At 40.1% G+C, this 19,513-nt stretch overlaps 1 protein-coding gene across 2 annotated transcripts in view; it reads left to right on the plus strand.

Annotated features, from left to right (window-relative positions):
• LOC117454963 (complement C3-like) overlaps positions 1-15,566 on the plus strand; it is a 45,459-nt gene extending 29,893 nt beyond the window's left edge. For both annotated transcript variants that reach the window (XM_034094271.2, XM_034094272.2), the window contains 14 exons: positions 382-467; positions 746-823; positions 932-1,081; positions 1,493-1,555; positions 1,703-1,784; positions 1,876-1,924; positions 2,099-2,189; positions 2,303-2,392; positions 2,479-2,581; positions 2,739-2,828; positions 6,279-6,371; positions 6,513-6,596; positions 14,914-15,058; positions 15,285-15,566. In XM_034094271.2, the coding sequence (XP_033950162.1) occupies positions 382-467; positions 746-823; positions 932-1,081; positions 1,493-1,555; positions 1,703-1,784; positions 1,876-1,924; positions 2,099-2,189; positions 2,303-2,392; positions 2,479-2,581; positions 2,739-2,828; positions 6,279-6,371; positions 6,513-6,596; positions 14,914-15,058; positions 15,285-15,426 (1,346 nt within the window). In that variant the 3' untranslated portion in view covers positions 15,427-15,566. The remainder of the gene's footprint in view (positions 1-381; positions 468-745; positions 824-931; positions 1,082-1,492; positions 1,556-1,702; positions 1,785-1,875; positions 1,925-2,098; positions 2,190-2,302; positions 2,393-2,478; positions 2,582-2,738; positions 2,829-6,278; positions 6,372-6,512; positions 6,597-14,913; positions 15,059-15,284) is intronic.
• Positions 15,567-19,513: the final 3,947 nt, after the last annotated feature.

A 19,513-nucleotide genomic window follows, 5' to 3' on the forward strand; every position in this document is an offset into this window, starting at 1 on the left:
ATTTGGAAACATAGTCTATGTTTTGGTGATTAGATTCAAACGATTTCTCATCCACAACTACTAAGAGCCTGACCAACACATTGATATTATGGGATGATTTTTGCTCAGTAGAGAAATGTCAAATGTTTGAACTCATTTAGAAACGAAAAGTCTGTAATTGACATAAATAGTCTTCCAGCCATACGATGTCCTGCTCACAACAAATATTGGTAAAACGTTTTGAATAACAGATATATGTATGGGGATTAGTTAGTACATTTTAATATTTCCTTACGTATTTTAATTATACATTATTTTCTAAAATGAGATATCCTGGTTTTATAAGTAAATAGATGCATGTATAGCAAAGTAATAAGGAAGATATTTGTGTGTCGTCCTTAGAGTTGAGCCACTGGCCGATGTCTAAGGGACGTGTCTACACACTGGAGGCTACGGCTTACGCTCTTCTCGCTCTGGTCAGGGCCCAGGTGAGCATGTCGCATTTATGTGTGTTCCTTTCATGCTACAGACAACATACAATATAGTCCATGTTATTTTAATATAAAGGTTTGCAAACAATTTTCAATGAAATGTGTCTCTCAGTAATGTCACAGCCTCAAAATATAATCGACATCTTAAGTAAACAATATTTTACAATTGTTCAGTAACTGATTTGTCTTTTTTATATTTGTATATTTTTTGATCATTCCAATGTGCAGTAAATGACAGAAAAGTTCAACCATTTACCTTCCTTCTATGAATAAAGGCTTTTGGAGATGCCAGACCTGTTGTGAGATGGTTCAACGAACAGCAGAGAGTTGGCGGAGGGTATGGATCGACTCAGGTAAGAAGAGACTCCTCTCTCCATCTTGATCCCTCCATCTTGTTTTAGATTATCATTTATTTTGTTCTGATCATTTTTTCCCCCCACCTCCCTCTTGTTTTACTAAAGGCCACCATTATGGTGTACCAGGCTATATCCGAGTACTGGTCCAGTGCTATAGAACCAGAATATGATCTGAATGTGTCCATTGTTTCCATTTTAAGGACTGAAAGGTACAACTTCAACAGGAAAAACCACTATGCCACAAGGATGTCTAGGGTAAGCACAGACACACACACACACATTCACAAACAGTGGCTCATTAAAGTGGTAATGTGTGAACAGATTGAAATTCCACAAATACAAAATAAATCTATAAACTCTCAAAAATATATTGAACTATAAAAGGGATCTGAAAATACAGAAAATAAATAAAAAGTAACTATATCACTAAGATGTTTTACTTTTGAACTAAATTGTGTTTTTATTTACGAAATCTAAAGTCACCTGTGGATCTCAATTCTTCCCTGGAGATTTGCCAGATTTATCCAATTTCGGTCCGAAGTAGTTTTAATTTGTATATTGCACATTTACACACAGATCTTGTCACACAAATAATATTGGTATAATACTTTAATGTCTGCTTATCCTTGACAGTGTGTGTTTGTGCTCATATTTAAACTCTGACAGATCAATGGTATCAACAAAAACGTGACAGTGATTGCCAAGGGTTCAGGAGAAGCAACATTGAGAGTGAGTAATATATTTTGGTATTTTATACTCTGAGTTTTAGTAACAGTTAATAACTGATCTGTCCTATTAAAAAATCAAGATGTGACCATATACCCTTTTAACCTTGTGAGGACTTATATCAAATATTGCACCTTTCCTGTGTGACAGATGGTGTCTCTGTACTACACTCTCCCTAAAGACAAGGACAGTGATTGTCAGAAGTTTAACCTGTCAGTGCAGCTCATCCCAGGTGATTTAGTGCCTTCTGTCTCTTCTTCATGTGTTGTACATTACTCTTGAGAAACAAATTAACTAAATACAAATACAATATTTTACTCCAGAAAAAGTGGATGAGGACGAGAAGATATACAAGCTGAGGATAGACGTTTTGTAAGTACAACCAAGGCAACACACTGACACATGGCTTCATTCATAACATTTTCTAACCAGCTATTTACAATATTATTATATTTCACAATTTGTATTACATATTCTGCTTCTGTTCCTTACCCTTTCCCCTATCTCCTTAACACTTTAATGTCCTTCAATCTATTCTGTGTACAGGTATAAGGACAAGGAAAGAGATGCCGCTATGTCAATTTTGGATATTGGCTTGCTAACCGGCTTCACCGTTGACACAAAGGACTTGGACTTAGTAAGAACTTTTACAGATACACATTAACCCACAACAAATGCACCAGCTGGTTTTTGTTAGGAGAAAAAATATGTGTATTATGGTTAATGGTCTGATTATGTGTGTGTGTGTAGTTGTCCAAAGGACTTGGGCGCACCATTGCAAAATATGAGCTGGACAAAGTCCTGTCAGAAAGAGGCTCACTCATCATCTACCTGGACAAGGTAAGGCGTCGCTGTTTCCTTCCTCCATACTTTTCCTCTCTGCCTTGCTCTTTGTGTATGTATCTCTATCTCACCTTTATCTTCAGGTTTCTCACACACAACCAGAAGAAATCACTTTTAGGGTTCATCAGAAGATGAAAGTGGGCGTCTTACAACCAGCGGCTGTGTCTGTCTATGAATACTATGAGCGTGAGTCTTAGAGAAACCTCCATGTGTCTTGTCCCCAATATATGTCAGAGAATATAACACTGTCAATAAGCAGGCATTATTACATGTTCAAGTATTTCATGTATATTTTATAAAGTACCAAAAAAACATGTTCAAATATATTTTTCTTCCAATTCAGAAACACATTGTGTGCAGTTCTACCATCCAGAGAGGAAAGGTGGACAGCTACTGCGGCTCTGCAGAGGTGATGAATGCATATGTGCTGAAGGTAAACCTTATCCATCCACTGTAAACTTGTATTTGTTCAATTTAAAATTCTAAATAACACAATACTTAAATGATGCTTTGTAGAGGTAGACTGCAGGTCTGAGGTCTGTAAACTGCAGCAATCTATTATTGTACTATAAAAAAGTAAGGGGTAGAAGGTCAAACAAAGATTCAGAAGCGTGTCCCAGCATGCTAAAATGCTTGGAATCACAATGCAAACATGTTGACTCTTTGCTGATATAAGGATTATTGTGGTCCTCATCTTAGTTTGGCATGGTAACAGGCTAATGGTTAAAGGCATTACAATCAGGAGAGACACTTTTTTGATGCAACAATATATATTTATTGCCAAAGATACACAGATGAATTAAATGGTGTTTGGCGATTAGACCCCGCTGTGCGGGAATATCATCCAGGAGGGGAATACCGAGCCGATAAAACACCAACAAGAATAACTGTATTAGGCAGTTTGATGTACGGAGTTTCTTACCTTACTTGATGGCAACAGGGATCTATGGATATAATGAGTGAGTTACATGGGGAACACATATTACAGAGTAGCATTGAACTTTATATTGTGTAGAACTGCACTTGAAGTGTGGAGCGTCAGGCCCTTTGAAGCCGAACAGAGACGCATGGGCATGGCCCATATCCAAGCCTGGTGACGCAGACCCATAACCTAGATCGATTGCGTGCGTGAAGCTCGTGAGGTGATGACGCATGGCCCATATGCAAGCCTGGTGACTCACTAGGGGGCGCTCACGGACCACACCTTGAGAATCACTGATCTAATTTGAACGGCTCTTATCCATGGATGTATAATAAGAACTGGATACAGCGTGGGAGGCCGGGACTCGTTCTTTCCTATGAGAGCTGCTCATTGGCGCATGATGACGAAATGGCCCAACTTTTGAGAGAGCGAAACATCACAAATTACCCATCATGCCTGGCTGTCAGAGCAGAAGAATCTGTATAGAGAGGCAAAGTCACGCCCATCTACTTCCGGTCCATGGGACCTTATTTCGGAAAAATAATGTATTGAAGTCAATGGAGAGAGAAAACGTATCTTTCGATCCCGTTTGAATTGTGCCATGAATTACACATATGATGTTTGTCAATCTGAAAAAATCATTTCCAAGTCAAAAAAGTCACAGTTTGTCGTAAAACTGTTGAAATATAAGACTATGAAAAAATACGCAACTAGAAAGACTACAAATCCCAGAGTCGCGTAAGTGATGTCACAATTGTTTTCCTCCACTAAGAGATAGCTAAGATCAGCGCCATATAGATAGAATCTATCTATATGGTGCTGGCTAAGATAAGATAACTTTAACAAGATGCCTGTGTGCTTAGTACCAGGTTGTTATCATACCAGCAATGGGTCTTGCTCGTTCTTTCGCTTCCCGTCTGATGAAAGGACCAGGGGTGGCTGGATCAAGTTAGCTACCTAGCTAGTAGCTAGCACGTTAGTTAGCATTAAAGCCCTGTCATTTGTATTAGCCTTAATATGAAGTAACATTAAGTAACCCAAAATGTTAAACAGTAAGAGTAGTAGAAATGCTAACGCTAGCATCGGTGATTGCTGATCTTTTCTACTTCATGCTATCTGCACAAATGGTTGACATTAAACATTAAAAAGACCAGGCAGTTCAGAGAGAATCAAAGGAAGGCAGGCAGGCAGCTTTGCTTGACATTCTTCAGGACGTTTCATTTTGATGATAGTGAGGGTAGTCAATCGTTTTGTTGACAAGACAGTAGTGACGGCCATCTTGGTGACGTGTGTTGTTCTGCGAGACCAGAGATGTAGTTCATTGAGCGTTTCACACAAACAAATGTGTTACTTCACAGTTTTACGACACTTTTTTTTCTTTTGACTTGCAAAATTATCTTTTAAATTGACAAACATCATGTGTGTAATTCGTGGCACAATTTAAACGGGATCGAAAGATAATCTTTCTCTCTCCATTGACTTCAATACATAATTTTTCCGAAATAAGGTCCCATGGAGGTCCACCGGATGGGGAGGGACTTCGCCACTCTATGTGCGCTCACTCCGCTCCTCCGCTCCATTCACTGGCTTCCGGTAACTGCTAGAATTCACTTCAAGACACTGGTACTTGCGTACAATGCTGCGAATGGATCTGGCCCCTCCTACATCCAGGACATGGTTAAACCGTACACCCCAGCGCGTGCACTACGCTCTGCATCAACCAAACGACTCGCTGCACCCTCGCTGCGAGGGGGACCCAAGTTCCCATCAGCAAAAACACGTGGGTTTGCTATCCTGGCTCCAAAATGGTGGAATGAGCTCCCCATTGACATCAGGACAGCAAAAAGCTTACACACCGTCCGGCGCAGACTGAAAACTCATCTCTTTCGACTCCACTTCGAGCGATAGAACTACTAACAAAGAACTGCTAACAGAGCACTTATATACTAACAAAGGACTGGCTTATCTAAAGCCAGTTGAGTAGCACTTGAAACGATTGGCTCTATGAAACCTGATGTACTTATATGATTCTGTTTTCTTCAAGGTTGTGTCTTCCTGGTCGAATGTACATATTGTAAGTCGCTTTGGATAAAAGCGTCAGCCAAATGCAATGTAATGTAATGTCACAGAGCATGCGCCCCTTAAGCACCGCCCGAGCTCCCACTCTCGGCTCACTAGAATGAATGGAGAGAGAAAATAAATCTAGATTCGGCTTGTAGTGCATTTTACAACTTTAAGGACCAAATAAATCTAATAAGGGCTCTTTCCCCATGTTAGTCAATGGGGGAAAAAATGTCTCTCGCCCTCTCTCTCCCCCCTCTCCCTCTCTCTCTCTCTCTCTCTCTCTCTCTCTCTCTCTCTCTCTCTCTCTCTCTCTCTCTCCTATGGCCAGCAGCGGGGTAAAAAGCCTTGATCCCATCTGGTGCATTTACAGCTGCGGACTATTTTATTGTGACTCTTTTAATATTCAATTGAAAGAAATGATAGTGTATTTCCAGCTCTCCCTGTGACTCTCTGAGTTTCGTCTCCAGGGGCGCCGCCAGGGATTTTGGGCCCCATGAAAAGATATCACATTTTTTACTTAAAAATGTTTTTCTTAATGTTCTAAAATGGTTTGGGCCCGTCAGTCACGGGCCCTTAGAATCGTCCTAACCTTTCACCCCCTTACGGCGCCCCTTTACTTCAGAAGTTTCCATCACAACCAGGTATTGTCCCTCAGATTTACAACATAAAGTCTGTTTTCTCAGACTGAGTTGTACTCCTTGTGAGAAAAGCACTTATGATAAAGGAGAATGCTGTACAATTGAGTTTGCAGTAAATCACAAGCACCTGCAGTCTAAAAAAAACCTCACTAATAATCTAAATTGTGACGTAAATACAGCTGCCATCATCCATTCTCATGTACTGATGTAAACATTTGATCAGATGTGTTATTACTTTATGCTAATGTTGTCTTTCCAGAGAATTGCAGTATGCAGAAGAAGGCGAGCATCAGCAATGATCAGCGCATAGCTAAGGCTTGTGAGAGTATACCAACCAGCAAAATTGATTTTGGTAAGAGAGCGTAAATGGATTGAATTAGAATAGTACTTTTATACCCCAAAAATGTATATGTTTGATTACGTCTAAGAGATTTGGAGAACAAGTGAACAAAGAAACAGATGAGCTTACAATCTACAATGTGTCTGTCCTCAGTGTACAAAGTGAAACTGGAAGTGTTTGAAGACGGTTTGACCACAGACATTTACACAATGCGTGTACTGGAAGTCATCAAAGAAGGTGGGTGTCTATAGCTTAAATGCCTAAAATGGACTAGCCCCTGATGTTTCTAGGTTGCCTTAAAACTGGAGGTGACTTAAAACCTCTTAAGCCCCACGGACCCGGTTCCGGGGCCAAAATCGCGTCATTTGCAGGAAACAACGTCTAAGGAACCTTAATATTTAATAAACTATGAATATTTTATATCCATATAACGGGAAAAAACTCATTTAACTGATCTTTTTTTAAAAAGAAATTAAAAAAACAGTGCTAACAGTGAGCCTCTGAATTAGCCCCGAGCAACAAATGCTAACCTATTACTGCACCGAAAATCACTCCTAGCTCCCTTATTACTTATCCTAGCTGCACATCCAACACATCGTTTACGATCGTAAAGACACAGAATCGTTTGGGGGGGGGGGGGGTGCAAGGATGACTTCCTAAGACAGCTGATTGTGACATACACAGGACATTACATACACAATACATTATACATTACACAGGAGATGCCATATTGACAGGGTCAGATAGGAGAGCTGCGGACAGTGAACCGCAATCCTCCTGTCTCCCCTCAAAATCCCCCAGCAGAGAAGCTGCACGCTCCATATTCAGTAGGTCCAGATACTCCCTCAGCCATGAGTCCCTAGTAAAGCAGGCTGGTTTGCGTTCCTTCCAGTTTAGTAGGATGAGTCTTTTTGTGGCTAAACAGCCCAATGTCCAGAGCCGATCGGCAGTCCTTGCAACATTGCCATCTGGCTTGAGACGCAGCAGACATGCAATGGGACATGTAGGGAAATTAATTTTTAAAGATTCAGACATTAAGGATATTACTTCTGACCAACGTTTTTTTTACCGCTGGGCATTCCCAGAGTAGGTGCAACAATGTACCTCGCTTGCCACATTCATGCCAGCATAAGTCTCTGTGTTTATTGTCCATCTTGGACAGAACAGAAGCTCTATTGAGAATGTTGAACTGTATGATCCTGAATCTTACACATTTAGAAGAGAACATTGCTGACCTCCAAATGGAGTTCCATTGCAAAACAGACAGAGAGATATTCAAGGCATGCTCCCAGGACAGTTGGACAGGAGAATATGTATTCTGGGCAGCCCTAGATAATAATTTATAAATATTAGAGACCACTCCTGATGATATGATTGCTTTCTTGAGGCGCTGGTCCTCTTCCATACATGAAGCAGGCATGGCTCCCTCCTTACATGTTGTACTAATAATAGATGCTCTTTGTGCATATGATAGAAAAGATGAGTCACGGATGATTTCCCTTCGATTCTATTGGCTCTAAAGGTCAGAAAGAGATGTCACATGTCAAAATCGAAGAAGGGGGGCCAGAGATAAGGAAAATCCACCCAAATGGCCCCAGAAGAGGTTTTTTTTGCTAAATCTGTCTAAAAAGGTCAAATATCACTTGTTTTACATCAATCTTGATACAGGGTACTTATTATATGTTGTACTTTGGATTCCTAAAGCTTTTAGTCTACTAACCCATCATCCAAGGTTAGTTTTCACTATAAGTACAACATCTTTTTTGGACGGACACTATAATTTACAGTTTTTTACCATGTTCAATCTGAATTTTCTTTCAAATAAATATATATATATATATATCAATATATTGATTCTGACTTTTCTACATCCAACTCACAGGTTTATCATTACTTTGGGAAAAAAGATTATTAATTTAACCCTTTTAGAAGGGAAGATATGGTCATTTGTTCTGGGAATGTCATTTTCGAGCCTGAAACCTGAAAAACAGGCTTGGGGCTTAAGAGGTTGGTTTACCTCCTTTTTACATTTTGTGTGCACATTTAATCTCCTGTAAGACAATAAAATAAAACGTTTGACATTTAGGTAAATGTATTTATGTCAGGCAGTTGGATGACAACACCAGTAATTTTCATGTTTGTAGGTAAAATAAGATGTTCGACTCGTTTTTGCACTTGATCATTTTTACAGATTGCAACAAGAAAATTACAGGCTCAAGTAAGAAGACTGTGTAACCTTTACACAGAGCCAGGCTAATTGTATCCATGCTAAGCAGAATTCAATGCAAGCACTGGCTCAGTAGGGACTTGGACTGGGAGCCGTAGGGTTGCTGGTTCAAGTCCCTGATCAGACTTAAAATATGGATTGTGGACTGCTACTTGAAGAGATCCCAGTTCACCTCATGGGCCCTGCCGTGGTGCCTTTGAACACGGCACAGGACAGACCCCGCCCCTAAGCCTATTATGTACAATGTGTCGGGAGGTTTACAATAGAAATGCAAGTGTTATGTAATGTAGTATAACAATGAGCCTCGCACGTGGGCAAGATATGTAGTATATATTGTTCGTGCAGATTTAATCATTAAGTATTTATCTAAAGTGCCAGCACTGTACTTAGCTATCAACTTGAAAGTGTACCTTTTAATAAAGTTGGGGCACCACTCTCTAATAAGCGAGAAAATATGATAGCATAATCAATTATTGTAGTCTCATATTCTGAAAGTCGGAGTCCAGGCTCGGTGAACAGAGGCTGAATTACTTCAAACACAAAAACACATGACCTGGTTCTTTATAAATGAAACATTTATTAACTACTAAAAATATAGACACTCAAGAAAAACATCACACAAATAATATGAATGGCCAAGGGAAGGTTACAAAATATATATGGACAGTAAATCAGATGGTTGGTAAGTACTGAAAAGTATAGTTGGAACACTCTTTGACAGCTGGAGTTAAGCCCTAATCTACCCTGAATTCAATAACTATAAATGAGCATAACCCAAGTATACGAATAGCATTTTGCCTTACTGATGACCGATGAGCAGGTCATGGCGGGAATGAAAAACGAGGCGCGCAGCAGGGCGGAAGCCGGACCTGGCGGAGTGGTTCAGATGCAGTCCGGTTCTGTAGGTAGCGTTAGACCCATAAATGTATAATAAGAACTGGATACAATGTGGGAGGCGGGGTCTCAGTCTTTCCTATGAGAGCTGCTCATTTGGCGCGTGAGGAAAAAATGGCCTGAGATTTTTTAGATCAATACGTCACAGATTACCCGTCATGCCTGGCTGTCAGAGCAGAAGAACCCGTATATGCGCTCATAGAGCATGCACAGTTGAAGCCCCGCCCCCGATCTCCCGCTCTCGGCTCACTAGAATGAATGGAGAGAGAAAATAAATCTAGAGTCGGCTTTTAGTGCATTTTACAACTTTATTTATTGCAAGTAAGGAAGTTGTTGTACATGAGTTTTGGTCTTAATATGCTCTGCTCAATACGGGCCTAATAAGGCAGTAGTACCACAAGAATAGTAATTCTCCCATAATAACACTTAACAAATATGATCTATTCTTATGTAACAAGACATGAAACTATAAGTGTTAACTGTGTCTAAATAACTCAAAATTAGGTATTTCTATCTAAGAATATGTTCCCTATTCTAAAGTGAAGTCTTGTTCATAACCAATAAGCTAGTATTTTGACTCTAATTGACCTGAACAGGTTTCCTATTCTAAAGTTGCCTCCTCTTCACACTTTGTATACATTATAGAACACAACTACTGAAATTAACCTCAACAGTACATGAACAAAGTAGGCACATGTTGAAATGTCTGTTTTATTAATTAACCACTAAAGAGAGGTTCAGACACATGTCCCAAAACATGTCAAGTTTCTCCAAGGCTGAGAACACATATGCAGCCTGTACTTTTTAATAAAAACAGATTTTTAACAGAGTTGATGTATTTGTGATCGTACTGTGTGACCTGCTTGTATGTCCTTACACAATAGGTGAAAGGTGGTTATTGTGTTTTCGACAAGACTAACAGTGTGTGTATTCATGCCATACGTTTGAAAAGTGTCAATACATGTTCAGTACAACTTTTATAAAAATGTAAATGTAAAAATATTAATACATAGCAAATATTAAGCATACTATTCTGGTCACCAGCACCCACCTATCCCCAGCTTATGTTTAATAATAGTATTAAATATACCATGCTGGAAGCTTACCAGGATTCCAGGTGACCAGCATACATTGTATAAATACATACTGGTATGATTATTTAAACCAGAGAACATAAATATATTACAAAGATTCATTGTGTATTCTGGTAACTACCACTTTCTGGTAACTACCAGTACCACAATAAATACATTGTATAGTGTTCATAACAGTATTTGAATGTAATAAATAGCAATACATAGCTAGTTATTATAATAAAATATACAGTAACAATACAGCTTTCATTTCCACTCCCGTAGCGCTCCCTTCCAGTGTTGTGTACTTCTTTTTGAGTTGTTTAACTTCCTCGTCTAGTTCTTTGGTTCTTAGCTTACACTCTTTAATTTCAGCAGAATTAAACTTGACCGCTTTCGCAATGTTGGTTATGGTCAGCGTGTTTATTTGTTTGGAAGTCCGTCATCATCTCTTTGAGAGTGCCAATGGCAGCTAAGATTGCTAGGTTAGAAGCATCTTGAGCTTGAGCTTCAACAGTAGTGACATCACCTTTGGGCTTTTTGTGGTACTGGTGGTTTGGTGGGCGATGTTAAGGCATTTTTTGCTCCTTTAGAGTTTTGTTTCCATGTCTTCCGACTCGCAGTAGTCATGCATTAAAAGAGCATTAGCCTTAGCTCTAGCATTAGCCATGTTGTTAACCAAAGTCACGTTGTCAGAGCAAAATCGATAATGTCCCACTTACTGGGTTTTAGACGCCTCTGATACGTTGAGATATTCTTTATCTTGAGTAGTGAACAGTTTTGTTAAAAGAGTTCAAAATTAATTTATTTCGCTGTTCAGGGCTTTGCTACTCGGAGCTGATTATGGCATGACCGTGTCGTCCACCATCTTAGTCAGCTCTCTTCTTTCCCCATGTTAGTCAACAGTGTTGGGTGCAATGAGTTACAGTAATGTATTACTTTTTGCTGCAACAAAGTAATGTAAGGCATTACTAATGAAATGTGGGTAATATACTACCCGTTACAATTCTCAGTAATGCAGCTACAACTCATTTTAACCCGAAATGAAATGGTGTTTTGTTTTTAAAGAATTCACTAACATCGCGAGACATTCCGACACCAGAGAAACATTGTGCCCGTAGATTAGTAAACCTGGTGTTTACGTAATCAGTCAGGCTGATCTTGATGAGCCTGAAGGGTGTTCTTTTCCCCATAATGACCAATTCGCTGCACATTATCCCGCTTATTACATGGCCACATACTAAACAAACACAGGAATCCACTCCCAATATTAATTGAAATGATTTTATCCACTTAAAATGATCGTATTTCTTCCACTAAGAAAAAAAAACTCTGTTCCACGGAGCACCAACGGCTGGAACTGCGACAACAACAACTTTACGGCAGCACTGTCCAACTCTGTTCACAGTTTCTGATCCACTAACAAGTCCTTAAACACTGCAGAGCCCATACCGTGTTCCTGTTAGTGTTTACTTCTTGTCTGTTTTCTTCTGTTCATTTATCTGACGTCCAGCGCTCCGTCTTTTACCCTCTTTTACTTTCTCTTTCTTGATCCTCCTTAGCAACGGAATTGACCAATCAGAATTGAGTATTCAACTAAGGCTTGTAATACAAGTTGTTAGTAGCCTTAAGGGCCTAAACTACATTTTAGCATTTAAAATACCTAGCCATTATTCTTGCGGTTATTTTGGTGAAAGTAACTAAAAATTAATATAAACGTAGTGTAACTCATTACATTTCAGAGACAATAATATTGTAATGCTACTTATTACTTAAAAAAGACAGTAATAAGTAATATGTATGTATTACATTTTGGAAGTAACGGGTGACGTCACGGACTGATACGGAAATTGTAGTACTGCCGTTTGGACACAACGAATATTTTCCTTAGAGTCCGGAGCAATTCCTAGGGGCTTGGTTAGACCTGGCGTCCTGTGACCACAGTCCGGCCGTTCATTAACTGTGAGTCGGCACATCAGAGCCCGGAAACTGGCAATGTGGTTATTTTAAAGTCTTTAAACACGGTTCGTGTAGCACTATGAGTCCGTTGAAGGGAAGTCTTTCAAGATTTAAGAATGTTACTTATGTGCTGTTTACACGGGAACTAAACGGGTTGTATCCGCTACTTTTCTCTTTCATATAGCCCGTTCGTTCACGAGGCCGTAACGGAACCGCGGAAACGGAACCGCGGAAACGGACCCCTAAAACGAAAACGGGTCCCAAGGTGGATAGATCTGCGGACGGAACGCTCTGGGGGGTCAAACGGCTCCGTGTGTACGTCCTATACGATATTTTTTCTGATAACGATGAAGCCATAGCCCAGCCTCGTCCACCTCTGCTGCTCACTGCTGTAGCATGGTCAGTAGCTGCTACTGACAGTAGCTACTGACCATGTCGGGAACCCCTTGAAAACGAGATGGTGCATCTCAAGGGGTTTATCCCAATCAATAAAAATGTCTATATATATATGCAACAGCTGTTAGTGCAAAATCTACAGCTCCTCAACCACAACCATCAGCAACAAGTGGACATGGAGAATTACATGAACTTCATGTTGCTAAATCCACCGCGGAGAATAAACAGAAGGTTAACCAGGCCACCATGGCAACCATGCTCTGGGGTCTTCTTCGCTGCTTTTGGTGTATTTTGTGGCGGAAGTATAGCGCCACTTACAGGCCCGGCATATGTACTACAGCGTCTCCAGCGGTCTCGTGTGAAGGGACACGTTTATTGAGCCGTATCCGTGTGAACAGAAGACTTTTTTGATATCGAATTCGGTTCGTTTGCATTCCCGTGTAAATGGGGTCTTAAACTCAGAACTAAACTGAGACAAAGAACCTCAGTGGGGGTCATCTTGGAGGAAGGGGGAGGAAAGGAGTCAGCGACCCCTCTGTGTTTATGTCAGGAATCAGGAGGATGAAAAGTGGATAAGAGGATGTTTTAAGTTTTCATCTGTCTTTTGTATGTCTCAAGAAGGAGGCGGGCTTACCCTATCCCTCCCAGGTCTTAAAGCTCTGGTGGGATTTCTTAAAATGAAACTTACAAAATATATAGTAATTGTTTTAAATGTCTAACCATATCAGAAATATCCATTTTTTTAGCTGTTGAGAAAGACACAAATAATACATATCAAATTCAAATTACCTTATTGACACATTTACTTCATTTAAACAAATAACACAATCACAATTGAGGCAGCATGACATCATATAATTCTCACACATCAGGATGTATAAGTAGATACCTGCAAACCAAGGTATTATGGAATCAAAGATTTCATGTTAAAGTTAATCGACGTCTGTGGACAGAGATGGCATTCCCTTCGTTCAACGAGCCTTGTCGGAGGAGGGGGGACCCTTTGTTAAGAGTCATTGGGGCATCAAGTGACATGGGTTTTTGTGTACTGTGTCTCTGGGGAATCTTCTCCTTGATCTTCCCCTAGAGTGTCACTGTGATATCAGCCATGGCTCTGAGGGGTCAGAGCCGTCTCCATGTGTGATTCACGCTACAGTAGTGATGTTACTAATACTTGTTAGGGAAATTATTGACCTAGACTCCTAGATATGACGTACAGGACCAACCCTGACGTATGTGTATCTCCTTTAAGGACATAGGCTGCTTCAGCCATAATGTTATTGTTCCCATTCTGTGACCGGTCAACACTAGGTCACAGATGGTCTGTTGTTGTGGGTGCACTGGGACACTTCCTTCTTTGTTGTTTGTGGACTCCAAGGTATGACATCCTCGAGGCCATAAGTGACGAACGCAAGTAACTCAGTGTGCCCAACTGTTTAAACTATCTTATCAAAATATGTTGATTGCTCTGTGAAACCAGTTAAATGGGCTAACAAGAGAGAGGCGCTCCAGAATTGCCGTGGCAACCACCCGTGCAGTCAGACCGTGACTGTGTGACTTGTGATGTGAATCCTCCGGCCGTAACTCCAAATAAACCTCCAGTGTTTGACATCGAAGCTCCTGCTCTACCGTGTCTCCTTCCTGAGTCGGTGACTCCCACTGCATTGCTACACAGAAGTTTGCCTTACAATACTATATTGCGGAAATTAAACAAAGCCATCAAGCAGAGGGGGGATTGTGGGTGAGAAACTCTCTCTTTTGGGATTTGAGCCTTTGCAGACCATTTACATGCAAACAAAACCTATATAACACACTACAGGAAAGGGAAAACCCCGAAAAACCTTATTGGGCTCCTTATAACTTTTGGCAAGAAGGCAAAAAAGTGTGTTTCCAGAAACGTGATTCAGCAGGATATGTGAGAATAAAGTACTTTTGTTCTGTGATTAATCATTAGCTATCAATTTGATCATTACTTTTTCTTTGTTCTCCTAATTTTAAATTACAGGAACGTTTGATTTGGGTCTTCTGAATAAACTTCGCACATTCCTCAGTCATCTGCACTGCAGGGCGTCTTTAGATTTGGTTGTTGGCAAAACGTACCTTATCATGGGAACATCAGATGATATTCACAGAGATGATGCACATCAAACGTAAGTATGTTTGAATCTGATGTGTGGTGTGGGAATTTAAGATATTTCTGTTTCACTGCTTTTTATACGAAATAAAGTCAAGATGTGTTGCACTCACTTACTGTTGCCATTCATAGAGTAATAAAGTATCCAGAAGGAGGAAGGAGGCTTTCTTATGTTATGTTTGAATGTTACAGATAGCTGTTCACATGAAGACCTAACGTGTTTTTCACTCTGCTCTCCTTAGGTTTCAGTATGTACTTGGAAAAAGAACCTGGATCGAGTACTGGCCCATAGAAGCTGAGTGTGAAGCTGATGAACACAGACCTACCTGTTTGGGCATGGAGGAGATGGTTCTGACTTTGCAACTCTTTGGCTGTCAGCTGTAGTGAAACATAAGAAAATACATTGTTTTTGGAACTGTTTATGTTTTTACATTATTCCCATCTTGTACAACTTTCACTGCTATAAGATGTATTGACTTGCAATGTTGTAGTGCATTGATTCAAATACAAGTATCTTAATCTCATGCTATGTGTCTTATATTCTTATTAACTTTTAGTTCATGTAGAAAATTAGAGAAATATTTGACTGTTTCGTTGGTTAAAGAACATCCCGTGTTCCAGGTCTCTTGGACCTTCGTGGCCTCTTCATCACATACATGATAATCCCTCATCTGCTCCTGGATCTGCACAGTGGCGTATTCTCCTGTAATGCAGACGTATGAAAAGGTGATCAGGGCACTTCATCTTCCCGGGGATTTCCTCGTGCTCTTCGTGTCTGTCGGATCTGCTCTGATTCATCGGGTTGACCTTTCTGTTTCCCATCAGAGAACTTATGAGGGGATTCATCCTGACCTGTACATCCAGCGAACAAATATCTTTTTATATTTCAGTAGCTTGCGGTGTTGATTAGAGAAAATTGGCAGTGCTATTTGAAAAATAATATGTAGGGGATTTCAGACTTTGCATTTATATGCACACAAACCTATAGAACACAGTACAGGAAAGGGTTTATCCTAAATCTAAATAGTATAACAGGGCGCCTTTATTTGTTCTGCAAGAGCAAGTTGGCGTCATGTTGTCATGTTGTTTTGAACACCTTACCTCAGAGCTGCCTCTCAGACTGCAGCATCAGTGCAGATGCTTTTAAAGATGATACAAACATCCACACGTCAGAGATAAGTTCACAAAGTTTGTTTTAACATGCAGGATCAAATTCAGCATCAATTTGTTTTGCCGCCAGTGCCTCCCTGCGTAGGACGACGACTGTGAGAGCTTCCTGTCATCTCCATCGGTGCAGAACACCCACAGAGTGAGAGCGCTCTATTACATACAATTCTCCATACTCATCTTAAATTCAATACATGTGTTCTCCCCTGGCTTTACCTTTGAGTGCTTTGCAAACCTCCTCATTCACCAACAATTGTGCAGGATTGCAGAGGGCGAACAAATAACTTTCTGTGTTGAAATACAAAACATACCTGCTCTAAAAACTGGGACAACACATCCATGGTTATCTCACTAAAACCCCTACATATGATCATACCTTCGACATGAGGTGTGTGTGTGGATAAAAAAGGTGCCCGTGGTGTTTGGTTTGAATTAAAAACCTGCAGACTTTTTCTGGCACATCGCTGCCTATATGTTCCCAATTAGCCTCTGGTTTCTTACACCAGCTTTGAAGTGTTTGCTCGACCTTCCTGGCCAGAAGTGCAGCCATGTTTAAATGTATGATTCCATTAGCGAGAGCCTATACTTTCTTGTGCATCGGAGCAAAGCATACACACACAAACTATCCGGTGCTTTCTGCCACAGTGAAATGTGTCTGTATCTGAAGGAAAGGCCAACGAGTTTCTGGCAAACCTTGGCAGAGACTGAGCCGAAAAACCCTGGTTTATTATTAAATGTGCCCTCCATTATTGATGCACCGGAGTCTGCAGCTTGTCTTGATTTCCCACCATAATGTGATGGAGCAGAGGAATCCTTCTGCACCACAACCAAGGAGGATTTTTCTGTCTTTTCAAGTTGTCTTCATTTGTTAAAAGATGCCAGCTAATAGAATCTGCATAAGGCTTCGCAATGTGAATACAATCACCTACCTGCCTGTCAGCCTTCCATCTGTGCACAAACTTATCTCGTGCCCTCATTGGTCATGTGAGCGTTCGTGTGTGTTGGAGGAGGGGCTCTGTAAGGAAGTCTGAAGGAAGGGGCAGATTTTTTTCGGCTGCGTACTTTCAAAGTCTAGCGCACTCGAGCTGGTTTCTCCGTTCTTACCTACCCTACCTTTAATTTTTCATTCTGGTTGTGAAGTTGTAATCTCAAAAAGTAGAAAAATAAGAGACGGTGACAAGAAGTATAATAACACAAGATATAGCTCATAAAATATGAGTGAATGAACAGATGGATAAATAAATAAAATCTCAGTATCGTACTTTCTGAATTGATGAGGTGATCAAATCTAAAATCTTACATTTAGGAGCTGCTTCACGGAGCTTTGCTCTTCCTGGCCAACTTTCAGTAAACAATGCAGAAGCATAATTCATATCTGATACGAGTGTCTGTGCAGAGATAAATCGCCCACTGGATGACTGGTCACACAACACACCATCTATTCCAGCTCATCCATCTAATTGTGTCCTGAAAGTATAATTATACTTTCCTTTTGCAGTAAATGGACAAACATGAGAAGGCACAATCATGAGCAATCTGAAACTAAACAGGATTCAGCACACAAATAAAAAATACAGCCGCTGAATACAAAACTATCTTTTTCTCTCAATTATTCAACAGATAGGAGTCTAGACATCATTTATTTCAGGAGGATTTGACCGGTGTTTTATATGCACAGACTACTCCTGGATTTAATCTATTTAATATTAAATAAAATGAACTTTTTGAACTTTCATTATTCAGGATAAAGGTTGTGTAGTTGTGGATGATATCGCGTAAACCTTGCATCACAGTTAATATATTTTATTTCAAAGTAATGGTATATATGTATATTTATTTAACCTTTCTGACAAATTAAAAAGGTAAACAAATATTGGGATTCCAAAAGTAAAAATTCTCATTCTGCGTATTTCAAAATCATATATGAAAAGTGTTACGGCTGGATGTATTCCCTGTTTCTTTTTCCCTTTGGTTCCTCTACCCGGGTGTGCTGCATTGCTGTAACGAGGTTCAGACGAGGTGCACCTGGAGAAGGAAGTGCTTAAAAGCTCCAGTGCAGCAGCAGAAGAGGGAGGCCTCTGGTGTGGGGACTGCTGTGCTTCTGCCGTGGTTCTGCCGTGGTTCTGCCTCTCATCCTAGGAGGGATAATTAAACCTTTGATGTGTTGTTATAATAAATCCTATGGATTTGATGATTTTAAAGGTGTCTTTCGTGTTCTATTTGGGTCAGTGGTGGAATTCTGTTAGCCCCATAGGGCCATTTTAAAGGTGGGGGTAAAACTGGATTATAATCCTTGATGTGTTCATGTGTTAATCATATAGGTGTTCCCATTTTAAATGACTTTAATACTGCTGCTTGACAACTTAACCTGTAATTATATGTCGTAGTTAATATATGTTGTGTATAAGCTACTGCTCTGTAAAGTAACTAAAGCTTACAGATAAATGTAGTGAAGTAATATGTTCAATATTAGCTTCCAAAATGTAGCGGAGTAGACAAATACAAAATTATCAAACGGAAATATTCAGGTATTTTTTGGTACTCAAAAATGTAGTTAAGCACAGCATGTGGATAATGTATTTTTGTCCTCGCTCTACTTTCTCCCTTTTCTCTTGGAGGTCACATTTAGGGACACATCTCCTGACACAACAATACTGTCTTGATTAATTGACTCGTGTTGAATCAATATCGCCCACGGGGGGGGGGGGACAAATATGAGGGAAGAGAGAGACATGCAGGATTCTGTCTGAAATCCTGTGACCTTCAAAATCACCGGATAACACACACCATGTGACGGGAATCGATTTAAACAGATGAGTCGACCAGGATGTGCCTCAAAGGGGAAAAAGAAGAAGAAAGTGTTACCTGGAAGCTGTGTCTGTAGCTTGGAACTTTAAAATGGATTGTTTTTCCATCGAATAATAAAGTTTCTTCTGATACAATCACACCATAATGTATTTTCTAACACTAATTATGACACCGGATGATTGGCATAGGGCTGTTTCTGTCATGAACATAAGAAACGCTGACGCCACTAGCCTGCATGCTAATGATACAGCTAACCATGTGCAGGCTGTGGGATTCGACTTAAAACGACTTCATCCAACACAACAGGCATTTTCTCAGGTGCCATGACAGACCATCTGCTGTTGGGCTACTCATCTGTGTCTCGATGGCACCGCTGACACAGAACAACACGAGACAATTCACTGTAACAGGAACCAGATGCTTCAAATCTAAACTATAATTCCTGGTATTACAAAAGTATTTATTTTAGCCTTTTGTAATGTGTTTATAGTTTTTT

This window comes from Pseudochaenichthys georgianus, chromosome 11 (assembly GCF_902827115.2).
Source record: "Pseudochaenichthys georgianus chromosome 11, fPseGeo1.2, whole genome shotgun sequence".
Lineage (NCBI taxonomy): Eukaryota > Metazoa > Chordata > Actinopteri > Perciformes > Channichthyidae > Pseudochaenichthys > Pseudochaenichthys georgianus.